Below are 22,778 nucleotides of genomic sequence, written 5' to 3'. Positions count from 1 at the left end.
AAGATTATACACATGGCAACAGAGGTGATAGACTAAAATGAAACTAAGACAGTGCAATTCACCAAACTTTATGCAGCACTGCATCTGGTGTCATGAAAAGCTAGTCAATGCATTAACCAAAAGATTTTCCTCTTCAAAGTTTTACAAAATGGAAGTGCAATTTCCACTTACCGTCTTCTTCTTTTCAGTTCCTAAAAATAATATTGTTCCAACTCTAACATCAAGTACATGATCATGTAAGTTCATTTAACACCCTCACTTACTAGTACTACATTTTAAGGCTGTCCAGGTTTTTAGGGAGCAATATGCTTATATATAAAATCGAACAGGTTAACTTACCCTGGACTGTATCTTTATTTAAGCTTCTGTTTGCATATGTCCACATACAGGACTTCTCTAAAGAGAACTATTGTCTCACAGTGACGGTCACAAGAGACTGTTGAGTTTCATCTCATCCTCCCCACCAAAATGCTGGAAAAAACATATTTATCAGCAGGGCACTCCATCCCTTTCATTACAGGTCAGAGGTTGGAGTTAAACTTCTGCCACTTTGCCTGTTCCATGTTTAGGATGGTAAGTCAGAGATGCTGATGGTGAATAGAATGACCTCGAAATACAATGACTGAGGGCAGGTTTCAGTGAAAAAGAAAGTGGGCAGTCCTAAACACAAACACAGACATTGAAAGCAACAACTCTTCTTCCCTATCACTTGCCAAAATGAACAAGGCATGGGGTTTCCATTTGATCCTTCCCAGAATTAGTGGAAGTTTATGAAAGGCAGGACAGTGACCACCAAAACAACATTCTCCTTATATCATGAAAACATTTTGCTACATTCCTGTAGGTTTTATTGTTAAGACTTTCTGTTAGATGAGATGAACCACTAGTTCGTTGAGGGGTCTCCATGTATTCCTTCTTTTAGTGCATGGCAAGCGGCAATCAGGGGGTCAAGAATACCAAAATGCCTATGTCAAATTGTGCAGCTGACACAAGTGCAGATTGTGATGCCAAATGTCATGGCTTTTTTGTGGAAGTATAGTCAAGATTCAATAAACTATTCGCGGGTTCCCGGTAGTTGACCACATCTAGTACAGGCTGTGAAAGCGGCGCTCATTTTAGCTATGTAGACTGTAGGCACTTTTTGGAAAAAAACCTCTGCTGTGCTCATAAACATGATTCTTTGCAGAACACCATCCAATTTCTTTTGATAGCTTTTGATGCTATTGCTTGATGTTTAGATGTTTCTCTACAAGAGACGAGCAGTTGAGATGATTTTCCATATGTCTTGGGTCTAATCAAAAGAAAGGCTAATATTCATGAGCTAAGGGAACATTAGACCAAGGTCCCAGTTAAGGTCTAACCAGAGGACAGACATACATTAACCCCTTCACAAAACCTATTAATAACTGTGACTAAAAATCGTCTTCTGCATGACTAACCTTTGATAAGCCAGGAGAGATATGACAAGCACCTTCACTGAAAATACATTCTCAACGATTTCAAATGAAGTAAATACTCTGGAACAGACTGATAAGGGCCTGAAGCTCAGTTTATGTTATTGTTAGCCACCCACAGGGAGAACCTTTTCCACACAAGGTCACAGCATGGCATATCTGGCAATCTGATCCTTCTCTGGAAGTTTATATAGTATCTTTTGCTTTTTGAACAAGGGCAATTCTAATATATTAGAACGGTTTAGTGTCAGAACACAAAGATGGTTTTGTCAAGAAACACAAACATAAAAACAATTAAACATAAAGTAAAGGAAAATTTAAATTAATCAAATCCAAACCAAGCAGGTAAGACACTTCGGAATCATTCCTTTTAATAATCAAATATGTTTTCCATTTCTTGGTCATCCTCTACCATATTTAGATGTAAGTTAGGTGGCTAATGGTTCACTTCTCCTTTTGTAGCCCCAGCTTCTTTGAGGTGTAGGAGACAGGAGAAAAGCAAACACTTCAGGATCACTGTTGTGAAAAGGTTTTATCATCTGAGGCTACCCCACTGGCACAAACATATCCCAAGAAACTGCCCACTCAGTAAAGAGCAATGATTAACTTAGTATTTCAGAGCCCTGCACCTTCAAATGCTGAATAACAGAAAACACTGGCAACAGTTTGTGAACACCTGATGTCTGATTTTTTTTCCTGGTTTGGGTGTCAATATGATCGATCTTCAAGAAAATTAACTGCAAAAGTTTAAAAAAAAATGAACAAAAAAAGGAGCCAATGTCCTCAACAGAACACACAGGAAAGGGAAGAGAATTAAGCTCACAAAGAAATTAAGAAAAGAGAGTAAAACATCAGCTTGAAAAGCGTAACAGAAGATGAGCAGTCTAATCTAATAGCTGCAGGACTCTGACTCTCTTTCTTTCTTATTTTTAATCTGTTGGATGTTCTACTGGAGATTTTCTCCCTTATTTTGTTAAAAAGTTCAGCTCTCATCCATCTTCTCTGCACTATTTAATACTGTGAGATTAAACTTTCTCATCTTTTCTCATCTTTTATTTAATCACCTATTTTCTTCAAGGCCAGAAGACCTTCCCCTGATTTGGTTTACTCAGGGCTACAGACTAGTTTTGCCCCATGCTGATTCGGCAAGAAATCAATAGTTTAATGCATTTGCAACTCAATGGATCACCTAATTAGCAGCCTTCTAAAAATGAAATTAATTAATTACATATAACTTCTTCAGAAAGATTAAATGATAGTCAATTCACTTTCTGAAGGCAATTTTTTATTTCCACCACAAATCACCATTCTTTGTTCCACATGTATTTCCCATCATGTAGCTATTGCTAATCTACCAGAGACATGAATGTCAGGCCATGTAAGTGTGGTTGTTCATTGTGGGGCTAATTAAACAGCCCAAGCAGGCAGGTCTAGGGATTTCAATGGACCTATACTTACACGTCTCAGGGCTATTACAGCAGGATGATGGATTTAGGGCAGCTCTGCAGTAATTTATAAAAATGGTGTTATTTGTCTGACTACTGAGAATTGTATGAACTGTGGAAGCATATGGGTTAATGCAAGAGAAAGCTGTCTGGGGAAAAGACAGGAAAAAATACATGCAAAAGCCTCTTCTCACCAAACATTTGAGAGTTGTTAAGGAACAATACCAGAATTATTAGCTTTGATGATATTGCCTTCTGTCCAGTCAACCTTTAAAATAACTTTTGCACAGAACATGAAAAGCCCGTGGACACAGGCAAACAAACAAAACTACTGGTAGGATGAAATGGGATAGATCTCTGAAAACAGAGGCAGTCCCTTCACCCTGAGGGAAGGCTGTATCTCTGTAGGAGCATGAGTTTAGGTAAACAGAGCAGCATGACATTAGTAAAGATACATTCATGTACCTTGTGTCTTTTTTTTTTTTTTAAAGTCTTCTTTCTTCTCAAGAATCTTTCATTTTACTGAAAAAACAAGTAGTGTCATTTTATTATCCACTAGTCTTATACTCCAAAGCTGCAGGAGCCCAAATTCTATCAGATCTGCTACAGAGTACTGTAGCCAAGCTCGGAATTGGAAAGTCACATTCTCCAACACTCCCCCGCAGTAAAAATTAAAGTGTGAAAGTGGATACCCAGAGGTATACACTCAGAAAGGGGATAACCGACCGTTCAGCTGTCATTCTGACATTGATCTAATATGATCCTTAATGTGAAATTTTCAGCAATTCATTTACAAGTGACTTACAGACGAAGGAACATCTCCTTAAGTTTAATAGCATTTATCGGCTATCTTAGTCATCTATAGAATATGTATTCTAAGGAGTATGTACTCCTAAAACATGGAAGGGAAAATAATCAAAGTTTAACAACAGCAACATTCCAGATTAAGGCAGAAGCACAGCACAGACTGTTTAGTTCCTCCTTCAGTGGCACTCTTGTCAATCCAAAAATATCAACCTCGTATTTTTTAGCCTCACCTCTGGGAAGTGTCATCCTCACATTTGACCTTTTGTTGGCATCTGCATTCCTTTTTGTCAGATCACTGTGTACTCCTGGGAGGGACATATGGAATGGAGAAACTGGCTATATTTTAAACAAAGGAAAACAAAGGAATTGGAAATAGGAAATCTAAATTTATTGAGATTACCCCTCAACAAAAGACTGCTTTCTGCGTGGAAAGCATTCTTCCTACATGCAAAATCTCTAGCTCTCATTCTAATTGCTGAGGTTTTATCTGCCTTAATGTTAAAGGACTTCTGTGGCACGTGGTGGTACAGTACAGAAATTTCTTCTGAGGTAGTCAGAGCTGTCTAGAATTTACATGGGGAAGTAGCCCATACTGTAGGTGTAATTCAGCCATTAAATAGTGCAATTAGCCATTTTATGATTCGTCAGTGTTGGTCCACTTGTTTTGAAGTACAATAAAATAGACACAGGGAGAAACAACTCCATTAAGTTTCTAAGCAATACCTATGGTTTCTAAAACAGTTTCCCACAAGATTTATCACTGTAGTGAAGTTAGTAAAAACTCTGCCAAAGTGGTCAGCTGTAGTTAAAGCTTTTAGGGATTTTTCCGAGGTGGAGCTATAGCACATTTTTATAGCGCATGTTTCTATAGCACATTATAGTCAAGAATCAGCCTGGACTTAGAAGTATTTCTACATAAAGGCAGAGACAGAAGGACATGAAGTTAAATGAAAAAAAAAAAAAAAAGTTAAAGGAAACAATGGGGTGGAAAAAACACCCCCAAGAATTTAGGAAGTTTGGTGGTAAGACTGTCTTTGCAGTGGCTTGCTACACTTCCTCATCTACTTTTTTTTTTTTTTTTTTGTTTTTCCCCCATCTTACAGGCTGATTCTCCTGCAGTCTTCTCTGATTGCCATCAACAACATGCGAACTTCTAATTATGGGCCATCATTACCATCAGTTCTTCCAACCCTCACACTAAAGTGTAACTTGAAAATTCCATGAGGCAGTGTATGCATGAGGCATGCTTCCCTGAAAGGGAAGCTTTTTAGCCTTCATCCAAAAAGAAAAGAATTTTTCAGTAATATATTTTACATTTTAAACTTAATTTGTATTGACATACAACACACTCCTTGAAATTGCTGTCCTCGTCATTATAAGTACAAACATCCTGTCCCCTTTAAAAGAAAAAGATGCTGACAGTTCAGTGTGGATCTAAATTTTAGTGCCAGCAGTAATATGCTATCAGTACGTACCCAAACAATGCCTGGGAACTTTATGTTTTCATTTAGCTTTCTCAGAGATGAGAACACATGATAAACCTATCAGAGCTACCATCCCTCAACCTCGCCTGGCAGCCCGGGTGATAGAGCCTGCTTTACATTCAGACAGAAGACAAATCAGAGTGCACTGCACTTAGGCTTCATGCTCTCTTCTTGCAACAGAAGTCATCCATCTCTTCACCTTGATTGAGAGATACTGGGCAGTGTGCTGGGAAAGAGGGGAGGAGGATGCAGTCAAAAATCAGGAGGAGGGAAGAAAAGTAAGAGGGAGAACGGTATGAAGAATGCTAAGATATTCAGGGCCTCACAACCAACCCTAAGTGGAAAAGTATGATCATGTGTAGAGAAAGAATACAAGGTAAAGGCTCATTCTCAAAAATGCATTTAAGTCACTTAAGAAATGAATGTGTTTCTAGAATCAGATTAACCCAGAGAAGGAAGGGGAAGAAATGACAAGATGCAGGTATACAGGCACACATTAGCCAGCACACACTGCCCAGCCTTAGATTTAAGTGGAAACAAGATGTTTGAACTGCTTGAAAAAGGCGTCCTTCCACTGACAAATGAGTAAGTGCATGGCACCACAACCAGCTGTCTATAATATAGTCTGAATAATAATGAATTAAATAAAAAAAAAACCCAAACCAAAACCTATGAAGATTGATTACATTAGTACTCTTGAAAACTGCAAGACATTTTTTGTTAGTTTTAAATGGCATTGAGAGGCAAGAACTCTATAAAGGAACTGCCTCAATGACAAACCCACAAGATGTGTTGGTTCCGGGACACTGTTTCTGTGCTCCTTAACTGGCTTTTGGTTCTAAACCTCCTGTAGAAAGGCCAGCAGAAACAGCAATGTGGCCAGGAAGTCAGAAAGCCCTGAAGGTAGCCTGGACATCAGTTGCGATTTCACTGGAAATTATGGACAAGTGGCTATTTACATCTTGAGATTATTTTATCTACACTCAAAAATGACTTAGCTACACTCCTTTGTCCATCTATATTTCACAAGTGCACAGAGCAACGGTGCTAGCGTCTGCTAAAGTTCATCATCCTTCACATACCACAAGTTATTTTGCCTCAGTTTTCCTTCATCTTCCAAGACAGACTGAAGTATAAACTCCTTAAGAATCAGAATAATTTCTGTCCTTTCAACTCCCATAAAAGGTAACTTGGTTTTATAAAAAATGTATGCAAATACATAGTATGGAATAAAAGAATAAATACAATCAGGCTCTCTTCTAATCACTCTCTCGCAAAATGTATTGTCTTGTCTAAGATGAAGTTAGAGGACAATAAGTGGTGTGTATCCCCTCAATCAGACTGTTCTTGTAAACACAGAATTTGCTCAGACTGCTCAATGGACCTGCTTAAAAAAAATACATAAAAAATAATCATTGATTTCCACAGCATTTATTCTGTTTTGTAATCTCTACAGTGCTCTGGTCGCACAGCTAAGCACTTTTCAGTAATGCTTTAAGCAGCTTAATTAATGTCATTTCTGTTATACCGCAAGAGCGAATATTTTAAGATTGCGAGTTTTCGTATAATTCAAAGTGATATCTTAAGCATGACATGCTTCCTTTCTTCCCCTAAATATAACTTCATCATCTGTTTCCAGCACTCTTCTTTTGGCAATGATTCTATGAAATTTGGCCGCATCAGTACATCACAAAGGCTTGCTGTGAAACAGTGGTGCAGCCCTTCGCCACCTCTAACGTTGTATCTATTTCATTGCTATCTGACATACACAACACAATACAGCATATTTTAAGTCTTTCATACCGATTACTACCACCTATCGATTTGCAAATGATTTGGAAATATGAAAATATGCAAATCCATGACACAAAAACCCCTAAAAGAAATAAAGTTTCATTTTTCTGAGTACAGCGGTCTTTACAGGTTGTGAAATAACGAGCCTGAAACATAGAAATATATTCCTTTTCCTCGCTTTCTACATGACTGCTATTTAGGAGACAGAACAAACTCTCAGGCAATTATAAAATAGCTATTATTTTATTCTTCTTGAGTTAAAAAATTAGCCTTCCCTCAGTTTAAAAAAAACGTTGTTCTTGTCTGTTAGTAAAACAAAAAGTCATGTTATTTTATTTTTACCTACAATTATTTCATTCCTGAACACAGTACCATTTTTATATTATTAGATATTTTATTAACACAAATCTCTTTCTATAATCTCTATAAATTAACTGCTTGTTAAAAATGTATTAATAACCAGGAAGATTCAGTCATATTACTTTTTCATTTCAGTGCATCTTCAAAGCGGATTCCTGGATGTGCCATCTTTATCCCTCGTGCATAAAATGGCGATTAATTTGTAATCACACTACTATCAATAACAATAACTGAAACTTATATTTGCATTTTGTCATTCTCTTATAAATCTAAACTGACTCATAAATACCCTTTAAAGAAGGCTTGCAATAAGTCTTTCAGATTGTAATTTATTAAAGTAGAAGCCTAAGTGATTTATCAGAAGATACATATGCAACAAATGTTTTCCTTACGAAAAAAGTCAGCAAATTGTTCAAAAAGGTGATGATAAAACTCTTGAACTTATTTATTATAGGAAAATATTCCTGAATTTCATAAGTGAGTGAACAAGTGATTTGTTTTCAGTTTAAAACCTGACACTATATTAGCAATTAAAAGGTTATTCTGTTTTGGTTTTTTTCAAAAAAATCACATAGTATTGCCCCTGTTACCCGACTGGGTCATTTATGTAACTAACATATCCCAAACTGGAAATCACACCATGATATTTTTGTGCCACATATATATGCATATACAATTTGCAATTCATGATGTCTGGAAAGCATACAAGCCTTCCAAAATGTGGACAATTTTAAATGCCTTTATACATCCAACAAACACAAATAATATTCCAAACAGCGTATCTGTTCATAAAACTCTTCCTTTTTTTCACGCAGTATTGCTTTTACAACAGCTCAAATTTCAAAACTGACAAATGAGCATGAAAAACTTTCAGTAAATATGCATTCATTGGGGCTTAAAATGAGCTTTTTATAATTATTTCTCGTAATAAAAAACTAGGACTTGGATATTCAAGGAAAATTAATACAAGAGTATTGCAAATAGATCCAAATGTAAAGTTGCCCACAGCCATTTTTTAATTTGTCAGCCCCAAATTAGTACTTTTAATCTCATTTTATAGGTAGCTGAACTGAACAGCAGATACTAAAATGCTTGCTAAGAGTCACATACAGACATGCTGGAATGTGTTGAACCCTCTCCAAATTGATAGCTTTATCTCCCCCAGGGTAGACTTTTAGGGGGATAAAAGGGAAATCCACTTTTATCTTACAATCTTTAATTCAGACTAGAAAACAAATTATTGAAAAAGTCAAATACACACTCATTATCAACTAAGACAGAAGTGACAATTAGCCACCAGAGATAATAAATACAAAATGATTCCACTATGTTAAAGAAGAATTTTTAGGAAATTTGAATTTCAGTGATGAAATGTAATAATTTTAAAATTATAAATAGTGCTTCACTCTAACATAACACATTCTAGAATAGCAGGGTGCATTAAATGAAGCACAAAACCAAAACACCATTACAAAGTTCACGCAGATGAAAGCATTCACCTCAGCTTCTGAAGTGGTAGGCCTGACAATATGAGGTGAAAAAGGGAATGGGATACACTCATGTATTTTTAAAAAAATGTTTTATACATTTGTACTAGTGATTTTTTTGTTCAATATATATTTTTATTGTAAACCGTACACATATAATAATCTAATTTCTAAATAATTTTATTTTAAAAATGATCCAAGCACTTTTGTAGAATTATTTTTTTAAATTCCTCTTTTACTTTCATTACAAGCAATGTATTTTTGAACTAGTCTTGGGCTTATGATACAGGCAAAATACTGCTATTTATTTCATTAAGCAAGGACATATTACATTTAGTTTGCAAGCAAATGAAGTTTGCAAGTTAATGAAACTGCAGATCAATACGATTAGAAAGGTGAGTCACAGTCATTGTGATCTGTAGAGCAGTAAACTCTAAGGCTGTTTCTGAAACTGCTAATAATCATATTCTTCCTGCCCTTGCATTTTCTGAAAGTAGCAAAGCAGAAAATGGAGTGAGCTCTGTAAATGGGACTAGTTTCAGAGCAGTTTCATGAAAAAATGGTTAAGGAAACATGTTCTTTATGTCACACTCCAAACTTTAAGAAGATGTTGGATAGAAACAAATTTCCGTAAGACCACCCTGAATGCTGGTATCACCCTGTTGAAAAGATTATTTTTTTAGCACAGTAAAATCTGGCTTACCACCTAAAGCCAAGTGGAGTCCTTGCATTTGTTCTTGATTGGGGAAACAAGTGTAAAGGATAAAATGTAAAGACTAGGATAGTTACCTAGCTGTAATGATGTATTAAGAATACATTTATTAGTCAAAGTCTTTCTTAAATACATCCATAAAAAGAATAGATTGGAGTCCACAGTAACTGCAAGTACATTTCTAATAGAAACGTTATAATCTATACAACACTTTCAAAAGATGTCAAAATCATGGGAAATTTCTTTGATGCAATTAATGCAAATTTTACTGCAAAACTGCCATGGAGATCCTTGGTTGCAGTACTTTTCTACTCTCTTAATCAAATGTGATTTTAGAAAATCTGTCTTTATCAATTTTAAATTACAAGGTCATTTCAGATGTAAGAATATTAATTATACAAGTAAGTATGCAAACCAAGCCAATGTTTTGGGGAACAGGTGTCAGCTACAGTGCTTGAACATAACTCTGAAGGGCTTCAATGGAAAGCTAAAACCACCTTGTATAGGGCATAATTTACTTCCAAAGTAAGTACTTGCCTATTACAAGTCCAAGCATGGAACAGAGACAGCGACAAAAAGCTACAAATTTCTCATGCCTGTCTGACATTCAGGAATTGTTTCTACAGGTAGATTGCACCAGATATGGAGTCTGCATCTTCTTTTGAGCATCAAAATGTTGAAGCAGTACAAGAAAGGGTTTAGGGTTCTTTAAAAAATTAAACTAGTTCCATTGAACACATTCTTAATGTTTGTGCATGTATGCACACATGGTTGTGTCATTCTGTAGACCCATCCCAGTGGTTTACGATGTATTTCAAAAGCAGAAACATCAACCACTATTTTTATGCAGCAAAATATAGTCATTGAGCCAAATGAGAATACCACTTACCAAATGATACATGGATATGACACAGTGATGTTTTTATAAATCTGGGCGCTAGCATGAGATATGATTACAATCTTGCTGCTAATATTTGTAGGATTCCTGAAAAGATCATTTACTGCATTTATAAAGACCTGTCTTATTTGACTTTTGTCGAGATCATAAATATAATAAAATCTCATTAAAAATGAAATAGGTATATATAACTGACAAAAAGAGCCCTACCATTCTCAAAATGATTTAAGGTTCATTTATTATTCCAGTTGTATAATTCCTCAGTGACCTTTCTTCAATATGTATCAAGATACGCAGCGTTCCATCTTTTTGTGCTATCTCCAGCTTTTTCATCATGTATCTACAAAGTAACCGTGAGTCACTAACAGCATGAGCACTGTAGTCGCACCATGATCTTTCAAATTTTCATCACATTCAAATAATAAAAGGTGGCAGAATTTCCCTCCCACTCATGTTTTCTCTCCTCCTTTAAAATAAAGGCAATTTTCAATAAAAGGCAATATTGAAAATGCAATCAAGCAAAATGCAACAAGGAAAAGCTCTCATCAAGTCTATGGAGAGCACAAATTGCAAAGACACTAAGTACAAATGAAAGAGTTTCAAAAAAAGTAAGTGGGTCAGACTTTAGGCAACCTGTTCCTATGAATGAATATCATGGGAACACGGGATCTGAACATCCCTTCAAAATTACATTCAGTTTGGTTATGATGTCAGTGAAACCATAATAGGCTTAATTAATTTTAAAAATAATTTATTCTAAGGGTCTACATAAAGTTTCCAACTTACAGAATCAAGTATAAGAATTAGTTTTCAAAAAATAAATCTGTTGGAATAAAAAGATGATTAAAAAGTTGACAAGCAAGTACACAAAGTGTTTTGGGAAGCCTGGTCAGTAAGAATGATAAAAACTAAATAAGTGCAAGAAGGAGATGAAGCATTTTCAAGCATCATTAAAGGTTGCTTCTTTTCAAGGCCTCATCTACTTGGAAAAAGATTCACAACAAAATATCCTTAGTGCCATCTAAAGAGTACTTTTGTCGTTATAGATTAAAGCAAGATTCTTCCTACACAAACACACAAACATCATACAAGTTGCTATTCTACAACACTATTTGGCTTGTTCTTATTGATAAATAAAAGTTTGTTTACTGAAGGATTTTCAGTCATTGTGTATTACTGTCATAGTGTCTGATCTCACTTGGATTTGTTGGAAAAGATCAAATGATTAGCAGGTCTCAGGCCAGAAGCAGAAAGTCTGTAAAAACACTTCTCAGGATCATTCAAGTTGTGCATACAGTTGGTATCATGGATGATGAACTCAACGAGGCTAACAGGATCTTCTATTGCCATGGCAACAGATCTAGTTTCACTTTTCTCCAATTTACAATATAACCTTGACAGAGATCATCAACCCTGAAAGGTGTCCTATTTATTCTCTTCATTCGTAAACACAGGATTTTTTAACAGCTCTACATTTAGTATTTATGCTAGTTGTCCAAATTCAGATAAATTGCTCTGTCTTAGGAAAAAAGAGAGAGAAAAAAAAAAAAAAAAGAGTTGTGGACATCCAGAGAATAAGATGAATGACAGTGTCTGACAGGACTCAATAACCTCAAACGGTCTAGCAGTTTGCTGATTAACTATCAACTCCCTCCTAAAAAAATCAGCAACATTAAATATTCAGTATTGCATGACCAAAACCCTGTCCACCCCAAATTAAACTGAAAGTAGACATACTTTGACATTAACAAGGTATGTTAATTCCCTTAAACTGGGCAATAAGCCAGTTGCCATCAGCAGTCCACACTGGAGATTTGTGCATCTCTAACTTGTTACTTCCCACTGCAAAGTGTTATACAGGTAAATTCAATGCTTTGCTGATAACAGAAAAACATTCTGTTTCGGCTTCACGGTTCAGTTTTGCCAATTTATGCAGATAAATCAGCCCTAAGCCACTGACTGTGAGATTCAGTAAGTTCTTTCTTTGGAAAGACATAAGCCCTTAAAATCTACTTCATGATTTACAAAAGCATCACTAATAAGTGTTCCTGTTACAGCCCTAGACTGCCACTTTTATATGAAGGGATTTGTTGTCTTCAGTGAAAGGTGATAATAACAACCTGGGACTGTAGGCATGCATGGATTTAATTGACAGCTGCCCTAGACACAAAGGGCTACCTGCAGTTTGTTTATATAGTAGAAGCAGCAGACAGTAATTATAAATTTAATTTGAGCTCCAGTCAAGTTTCATACATGAGCCAGTATTTACAATCAGCACCGAGAACCCTTCTCAGCCCAGACCATAGGAGTCAGGCAGGCCTCTTAATTGAGTAACTGTATTTTTGCTCTATCTCCCACTTTCACAAACACCATATTTTGGTGAGTTCTGGAACATATCCTGATTTTTTTTTCTCCTGTTATGCATTTATGACTCATTAAACTAGATTTCCAAAGTTATTCATGTTGACAGTTATGTAGATAGGTAGATTTTCTGAAACATGCGAGTCGGTCTGACTACCACCAGAATCAATGGCAGGTAGGCATCTTCTGGCTTAGTGTTTACAATATTAATAGTTGCCCGTTTACATAATTAAAACATTGAAATGAAATTGAAAATTTGTCTCATGTTTAGAGGGGGTGGGAGGAAAAGGGGAGGCTGAGGTAGGTGCTATTATTTTGAAGAGGAAAATCACAGATACTTTACCACCTATGGAAAATGTACTGAAAAGCACCACTAAGTCACTCCCCGAAACAAGGAAAGCCTCTGAAAGCAATATAGGCTACTCGTGGCACCAAGAATTTATCATTTGGTATTCCTTTTTTATTTCTTTTTTCTTTACTTTTCCGAAGGTGTGGCTGTGGACAATAAGCACATTCACACACCTAGAAGCAGAGCCAGGACACCCTTGAAAAACAGGTTAAGTTGGTAGAAGTGCTTTTGGAGTACTAATTAGCATTCTCCATAGGAGTATGATTATTTTCACACACCGGGAAAGTGTCTGTGTTTATTTTTCACAACGCAATTCAACACACTCACACAGACATATTTGTGATTCCTAATGCTATCAATAGAATACATTATCTTCAGTATTCTAAAACCATACAGCCCTAATTAGTACTGTCTCATGATTAGTACTGGTTAACATTTCTCCCAACATTCACTACTTATTGAAATACCTGCTCTTCCTCTCCTGCAGGCAGTTTTTGCAGCTTCTGGTACCAAAGACCTTGTAGCTTGACCTACTCAAGCATCAGGAAGAGGGACTTACAGGATATAGGTATAACTGTCATTTCTGAGTGTGTCTTCAATAGGTCTCTTCTGGATCTTCACCAGACATTTTCTTCTCTAAAAGTTTTCCTTTTAGAGTAAGTATTACTAATTTTCACAAGCCCTTTTCCTTTCCCTTTTAAGTCAAGAGCTATACCATGTAGGGAATTTCCTCTATTTTTAATTGAATTTTCTGTTATATTCAGAGATGATACAATTTGCTTCTGACTGAGACTCAGGCAACAATATGACTACTGTATTTAGTGAAAAAGGAAACAAATCATATATACACACAGAATTAGAGACAACAGATTTCCATCAGGTCAGTTTACTCCTTCCCGTGTCCATGCAGATTTACTCTCTATGATACATGTTCTTCCCTATTCTTTGTCCTTTCCTGGTAAATGTCACCAAGAGAAAAGAAAATGTATTAAAAAATTTGTTGTTCTCTCATCTGCTGCACACAGGTAAGTGCTTGTAAGAAAATAAAGCAAAAGAGATTCAGTTCCTTCATTTTTTTGAGAAACTTCTAGATATATACTCTGTGGCTAACATTTTCAGCTTAGGAAGAGATTTATGTTGTATAACAAGGAAAGTACATCTCAAAACTTCATTCATTCATTTTTCAGTGGGCAGACATTTCTCATCTCTAATAGGCCTTTGCTGAAAAGCTGAAGGTATTCCAGGAAGACTCATGCTCCCATATATCCATTCCTAAACTCACATTGTATCATACATTTGATCTTTTATTTGCTTGCAAAAAGTTATCAGCTTTCTGCCTGCATCTCTTTTTCTTCAGGACATCAATCTATCTCCAGCATTTCTGCTTGTACTGTTGCATACAACATGTTGGTGGATTGGCATATTATAACACCACTAACAATGCTACTGACATTACTGAAAATGAATCACAGAATGTCAACATTATTTTACCCAGTCTCATTTGTCTAACATTCAAATTACCTGAATGAAATAAACAAGACTTTAAACATGATGAGAAAAGCTGAAAAAGATGAATAAAACTCAAAGAGCTAATGTGCGATGTTGATCGACTCCCTTCAGGTCTGTCAGTTGTAAAAAAGGAGTATGAATTGAGCTGTGTTTCATCGTTCATAATGGAAGAGAGCAGACGAGATAATAAAGAATTTGAATCACTTATTAAATAGCAGAGAGGCTGAGGTGCCTATGACTGCCTGCCATCTTTTTTTTTTCCTTTTTGTTTTTTTTAGCTTACTACAAAACCACTTCCTTGCTTTGCTCAGGCTTATATATTCTGCACATCTGCATTTTTCACTCATCTATTATAAATATCCTGGATTTAACAATCCAAAGCATGAAGGTTGTTAAAAAGTATGGCCCTTTCCAATTCTTTTATTCCTATTTCTTATGTTTATCATTATTTTGTAGCACGGACCTGGAAGGATTCCTGAAGATTAATGCTGAAGATACAAAAATCTCATTATACACTGAGTTATTTTTAATTTGCTTTGTGTTCTCCTCATGGATTTGTATTTGACCTTACAGTAGAGCTATGATCATGAGGAGAAAGATTTCAAATCACACTCAAAGCACCCTTTCCACAAGAAGTGCAAATTTGACCATCTGATCTCATGGCCATACCTGCAAAAGAAACAAGGGGTCACCAAAACTGAAGCCCTGACGTATTAAAAATCTGATCAACATGCAGAAATGCAAATAGAATCCAACAGCATTGTTACATTTGGAGATGCGTGAAGCTGCAGGCTTGAGAGAACGATGACATCAGGATCTTTAATTCCCTGTATTAGGTAACGGATAACCTGAGTTGACATTGACTGGGTCCCGTTCATTTGTCACATAATATCTAATAACTCAACTTCGGTTTTGCTGAACACATTTGAATTTGAGCTACAAAAAATCCCATGCCTCCTTACTATCTCATAATATTTGTCATTATGATAGTCTGCGTGGTTTTGAAATCCCAGTGACGCTACCCAGGAAGTCTGACCATGACTATCGCAGCTGTTAATGACCAATTTGCACAATGGTAACAACGGATAACTTGATAAAAAATGTAGGCACACCACACAAAGGCTTTGGTTACAGATGGCAAGTTTTAAGAAAGGAAGATTCACACACAGAAGAGCCCAGCACATGTGAAACAGAGAAAGGTATTTTTTTCTCTTTTGCTTGATTTCCCTCCTCCCTTCCACCACCTCTAATTCCATGAGATTTTAGAGCAACACAACTCTCAGAAACAACAGAATTCTGCTCCAGGAACAAGTCTCCACACAGAGTGCATTTTGTACAGTTGTACAGAAAGGAAGGGCTTTCTATGTGCCATAGACCAGTGTCCCACAGGAAACACTGCATAGTCCTTTCATCTTTGCTTGTCAGCCAAAGCAGCACACAGTGGATTGACAGATGCTCACTGCATACCTTTGTTCTCAATGAAGATTCACCACTCATACTAAAAATTCTCCCATCCTTAAGCCAGGAAAGGGGAAAAGGAGAAGGCAAGTAGACACAAATAAAAAGAAATGCTGTAAAATAGAAACGAGTAAAAATTACGTCTCTAATCAAATATTTCCTCTGGGTACTAGGCAGCTATTAGGTGGTCTGGTGCAAGCTTAAAACGCCTCAAAAATGCCCCTTATCTCCAACAGTGCAAAAGAGGTTAATGGACTCATTTTCACTCTGCGATTTGCTTTCTCTGTTCTGCTTTTTTGTTTTATGGAGATAATTGGAAACAACAAAGAAACATCATTCTCTAGAGCTTAGTAGGGAAAGGAAGTTCACTTCTTTCCAAAAACCCAAATTCAAGACAATAAAGAGAAGGAAAATAAAACCAGCGGGGAGAGAAGAATAATTATACAGAAAGGTAATAGGCAATTAGCACCCACCCTCCCACGTACACCTGCATACATTCACACAACCTACAGAAATGCCTGATCTTTAGCATAGCTTCCCCTAACTCTTAGGCTTGAATAAAACATCGTTGCTGTCTGTCCCTTGGGATCTTAGTAGAGCTGGCAGACAGCACAGGAGACACAAAAAGGAAGAAAAAAAAAGAAAAAAAAAAAAGACTCTAACAGTACCAAACACGACTTACTCTCTGCCAGAGAAATAAGGAATCCTCTTATGATTTACTTATGTATGTTCAAAACTAGAAAAGGGGGTTATATGGGTAGAAGTCACACAAGATTCTGATTTCCACATGTCCTTTATTCAAATATTGCTGTACATGTTGTAAAAATCTGGGTTTGGTGGTCAATGACAAACATTTCTATTCAAATGAATGAATAAACTAAGGAATAACCAGAACACATTTAGGAACTAGTTCTGAGGGAGTGTCCATCAGGTTTGGTTTCTCTAAAAGGCCGACGTTCTCCAAATGGCAGCTGGAGGCTGCTACTGGACAGGGAGGTTGACTACCCAGGCCCAGTACACCACTCTGTGTCCACAGGAGTTGTGTGAACGCCTTCAGTGTCTACGCAGCGTTCAGCTGGCCCTTACTGTACCCATGTGCATGCACGGGGGGAGGAAGCACTCTGACTCACAGGCTTGCTCCTGCCTGTGCCAGAATCTCTAATGCCAGGACTAAACACACCACTGTGTCTCGGCATTCCCCCTATTATTTATGTATTTATACTGGACTGAGCCATAATCAAGTTCTAATCAAAATACTGTGACTAATTTAAAATTAAAGACTCTTTCAGACATCACCGTGAACTTATCTGTGCAAAAGTCACCTTAAATTTCTGACTTCTCTGGAGTGTTTTATCATTAGATTTGGCATAGTAATGTTCTCTTTGCCCACTCAATCTTTAATCCATTCTCAATTGTGATAGATTTTCTATTTCATTATAAAACTAATATTTTGGGATATTGCCAGTGCAAAGTTATGACAAAAATATATTAAAATTATCATTTTTCTGATAAATAGACACTGTTTCAAAAATTCACATTCAAATACACAGTACTTCTCTCACAGTAAAAGCTGTAGCTATTTTCACAGAGAAGGTCTATCTATTGTCTGCCTTACTACTTTGAGGCAGTACCCATTTTATTGTAATTACTTTTCTCTTTAAATTCTCCAATACATTTTTGAGAAAATAATGTATTGCCGCACCGAAATGCAACCTTTAAATCTTTTCTTCAGCAAAGAAAACACCATTGCTTATATTACATATTTGCCGTACTGATACCAGGAGACCACAATATAAAGAGACACGCTTATTTTTAAATCAGGGAAAGGGAAAATGTTGAGAATAACACATCTGCATACACGTGGTATCTCTTTCAAAGACGGAATAGGAAAATTTAAATCAGAAGAGCATACACGTTCAGAGCCTTCTACAAATGCTGTACAAGCTCTCCAAACACAAATTCAACGGACTGAGCTTTCTCTGTATTTTGTAAGATCCAGAAATATAGCAGTGGGATGGGATCAATATAGTAACATTACTATATTAAAAAACTGATCATTTAACTTCTGCATCTGTGATATATGTTTGAATGTTAATAATACAAATGTTTAACAGTCAAAATACCTGTAACTATTGTATTCAGATACCTAGCAAAGAAATCTACTGGGTTCCTTTTCGCATTGAAAATTTATCATCAGCAAAGAATTGATAATGCTTTCTGCTAGCCATCGAACAGTTTGCAAAAAAACAAACTTACTATATATTGTAGACTATAATACCCTGAATTCAAGAGGCAGTTGTCCCTTTCCTAACTAATTATGCATATTTGCAGAAAAAAATCTCTTTGACACTGTCTTATCTGAACTTACGCCTAATGAAACTAATGAAAACATCTTCTTTGATGACAATTATCAAGTGTTGCAAATGTTTGAAGTTCCCCACTATTCTCACCTCTATATACTCTTCTTGCAAATATTGTTTATTAACGGCCATAACTTAGAGTGCTTAGGAAGAAAAATAAGGCAGAAGACATACATATAGAGGAATTAGAACAAAAATACCTTTGCCTCACAAGATGCAGATCATGAATATAGAGATTAGGTTTCTAATATGCATCCAAAAGACTAAATTGCAAGTAATCTCTAATTAACAGATATATATAGCAAAATAAGTAACATATATATTTATATATAGCAAAATTCATGTGGGAGTATAGTAAAATATTTGAGTTCCTCAGATCCAAGTCAGAACTAAAGCTTCCTCAGATTCACAGCTTGAGACAGTTAAAAAGCAAAAGCACAGTGCTACAAATGCAGGCTTCTTACTCTGAAATACAACTGGACATGAAGGCCAGGACACTGCTATTCTTTTGATCTACCTTTAGAAGACCTTCAGATTATAAAAGTTAATAAGGAAAACCAAAAACCACACAGCTTATGCAAAGAGACTATGCATTTAGGTGAACAGATTGGGAATGACACTTCAGGGAATCCATGATTGACTTTCATATCCCACTAGAACAATACCTACATGCACACTTTTTTATGGAAGGATGCTGGGATTATACAGTACAGGTCAACAATTAGAAGTCAAGCAAATTTTGGAATCCAACTGAAATGACAACAATTCAACCTGTATTTTGACTGAAAATGATAGTATAAAAACTATGTGGAGCAACTAGACAATCTACCCCTCAAAACCAAAGAATCAGAGGTAAAAGGCATTTCAGAAGAAATCAATCAGTCTCTCTCCAGAAATGTAATAATGCTCTGGGGATTTTACCTATCAAAATTACCAGAATTTAACACTGGATGTATTACGTAGGGCGTTTCTTTTCATTTTTCTCCTATGTGTGCTTAATAACTTCATTTAATGAGAATGTCTTGGACTGTTCTGACAAATTGAACAGGATTTTGCTTTAGCATGTGACAACTGGCTAGGCAAAAACTCTTATTTGAGGAAATATGCTAAAAAAACTATTCAGGACACTAGCTCAATTAAGGATACTGGAAAAGACACATGTTGCAGTGAGAGGAATTTTAACTCTTGTGACAGATCAACTTTAATTTGGTAATATTTGTCTTAGACTGAGATACCATCATTACTACAATGTTTCCTGCAAGTGTGTGTCATCAGTATCTGCAGGATTAGAATCTATTTTTAATTAACTATATATTAGTTTTGTAACATTATTTAAACATCAATGGCCATATGTATTTTAGTGATTCCACTGATAGGAGATAATGAGATGAGAATAACCTTGAAAGGATTTTTTCCCCTTTCTACTTAGGGTACTTTATATGCCACTAACTTTTCTATCACTTGGGTAATGTTATGACTAATTATAGTATCACATTTATGTTTTATTTTGATTAGCTATGCACCTTGTAAGTTTGAAAAAAAAATTCAATTTTCAACACTGATAAATTTATTTTCAAAATTTGTGTTCTCTGCCTGAAGCTTTCCCTCACAGGTGTGCAACACTTCACAAGTATAACTTGCAACTCTTTTTTGACCACAGCATTTGAGCTCACTGAGAAATCTGCTTAAACAAGGATTGCAGGTCATTGCTGAATTAGATGTTTGTAAAAGAATCTGGCTAGCAGTACAAAAACAAATATTTATGCTGGAGTTAAAAACCCCTTAACGACCTTCCCCTATAAGATAGCACTGTATCAAAAATATTTTTGGTGTGCTAAATAGGCTTTTTAATATAGAAATTTAAATATATATTAAAAAAAACCCAAGAGTTTTGATGGCCTTTTTGATTTGCATAAATGCTAACATAGGACAGCAAGAGGAATAAACATTCAAGCCACAATCTGCAAGAACTCTTTTTAGTATATGGTCTGTCAATAGACAGAAATACTGAACAATCTTAGGCTTCAATTTATGAAAGCTTCTTAATTACCCACAACCATGACAGCTCTTAAAAATCAGCAAAAGGTTAAGACCTGTCCTGAACAATGATATTTTTTGGTCTTCAGGATTCCAAACTTGAAAAGATAAGTTTGTCTCCCTTCTCAGTGCCATTTAATTAATCTACTAACCGAAGGCTGCCCTTTCACAGAATCGTATCTGAAATGTTCAGAGAAGATCTGGGAAATTATTCCAAGTTAGATTGACTCTTGTATAGAACTTCTCAGGGTTTCTTTTGCAAGGATGAAGAGGTGTAAAAAGATTCTTAAAAGTGAAATTAAGATCAGTATTTTACTTTTTGATGAGCAGCACCTAGCCATTTTAGCCATATTACAATCAATATGAATGAATTACATCCCGAGTTCCATTCCACTCATTATGTAGATTAAAAAATAACAGCACTTTAAGCAGATATATTTTTTGATATTTTTTTTACCTCCAAAGAAGTATTTCTCTCCAGTCTTAACTTGTAGAGGGCTGTTTGTTCGAACAGCTGAAGCTTCATCGCCATCAATGGTGAGGACAGCAAAATTTTCCTTAGCTAGGAATCGGACTTCATGCCACTGCCCATCATTGAGACCAGAGCCTATGAAGAACAGAGAACATCGCAAGATTTTACTTAGTCCAATGTTTATTATCTTAAGTGTTTTGTGTGTGTCTCCCAGGCTCAGCAAGGTTTAATGAAGGCTACTACATAAATGAAATAATTATAGTGTAATGACAAGGCATTGTTATTAAAGTAACTATCAACAACAAAAAAAACCATTATATTGTAAATACAAGTCTTGGAACTACCAAGGTGTCCATGCTGTCAGGTATAATTATATCTAACTGCTGATGTTATCACTTACCTTTCCTATCAAAAGGCCATATCCTATGTTTTAGTAATAAAGAATATCTCTTAATTCTCTGGAATTAAGAATCTCTTAATTCTCATGGAATATCTCTTTCCATGATCAAGTTCAAAAGGAAAATATATTGATTGATCCATTTATCTATAGTCAGTAACAAGTCACAGGGGTACATTATGCTCGTGATTGCTGCCTTTATCAAAAACTAGATATTTCCAAGAAAATGGAAAGAAAAAATAGGAGGGCGAAAGGCTCACATGGAAGGTGAGTTCACAGCCAATCCTGTCATTGGAGTGTGGGACTAGTCACAGAAGACGAGGACATTAGCACAGAGGCACTGCAAAAACAGAAAATGTCTGCCAAAACCTGCAATCTTAGGGGAGTGCCATCCTCCCAATACTGACAGCAGTGAAGCAAATGGATCCGTTCGTTCATTCAGACCTTTTAAAAACCCCACAATGTATGTACTTCTGACACTGTCTCCAGCAGCTGGCAGGAACCCAGTTTGCCTGGCATGTTAACATGCCACTGAAGAACTGTGGAAGAGTACTAGCTTGTTCTGGTCATAACCGTGGAGGCTGGTTATGCTGGGTCAGCACGTTAAGTAGCAAACACTCTAGTAAAAGCAAATTCCAAATTACCTCTTACAAGTGACATTTTCTCCACCTAGATAAAGGTGCTAAGTCACCTTAGCAAAATGTCATTTGCCAAAATAAACCGCAATGCAATGCAATAAGCTGTTTCTAAAATTAAGTGGGATGCACAATATCAGCAGAAGTATAATGGAAGATAAACTTTCCAAATATTCAAAAGAATGTTATCTTCAATAAACAAGGAATAATACTCTTGGCAAACAGATATACCTAGACACTTAATGAATATTTTTTTCCCACTGCTTCTACATGTTTGTTTAAGACACAAGATCAAGTCCTGAAATAACACAGAGTGTTACACCTTGGAATATTCTTGGAATATTCATAATTGTGAATAAACGTGACAGAAGCCTCTTAAAAAAAGTATCAGTAAGAAATGTTTCTACAAAAACTTACTCAATCTAGTGTAATAGATGAAAGACAATATATCAAACATGAGAAAAGTTTTCTTTCTGTTTGCGAGCTCCTTCTTCATTTTCATTACATTTGACAAAGAGGAAAAAGAAAAACACATAACTACAACCCAGATAAAATTAATTTCTACTGATAATAAACTCAGAAAGGAAAAGAAGATACACCTTCTTATAGAGTTCCAAACCAAAACCATTACAGTGTGTGTTTCTGCAACTGAAGTTTAACAGAACATACTTAAATCCCAATTTTCCAGCTCGAGAGGGAAGATCCATTAAAAGATCTATGTCAGTTTTTATTGAGGTATTCAGTACTGCCTTAAACTGA

The 22,778-nt window shown here is 36.0% G+C and overlaps 1 protein-coding gene across 1 annotated transcript in view; it reads right to left on the bottom strand.

The window, feature by feature from the left end:
• CNTNAP2 (contactin associated protein 2) overlaps nt 1–22,778 on the bottom strand; it is an 864,917-nt gene that overhangs the window by 491,403 nt on the left and 350,736 nt on the right. The window contains exon 9 of the mRNA XM_074146844.1: nt 20,973–21,122. Within this exon, the coding sequence (XP_074002945.1) occupies nt 20,973–21,122 (150 nt within the window). The remainder of the gene's footprint in view (nt 1–20,972; nt 21,123–22,778) is intronic.

Source organism: Numenius arquata, chromosome 4 (assembly GCF_964106895.1).
Source record: "Numenius arquata chromosome 4, bNumArq3.hap1.1, whole genome shotgun sequence".
NCBI lineage: Eukaryota > Metazoa > Chordata > Aves > Charadriiformes > Scolopacidae > Numenius > Numenius arquata.
The sequence above is the reverse complement of the archived record's forward strand: the minus strand, read 5'-3'. Positions and strand labels throughout refer to the sequence as shown.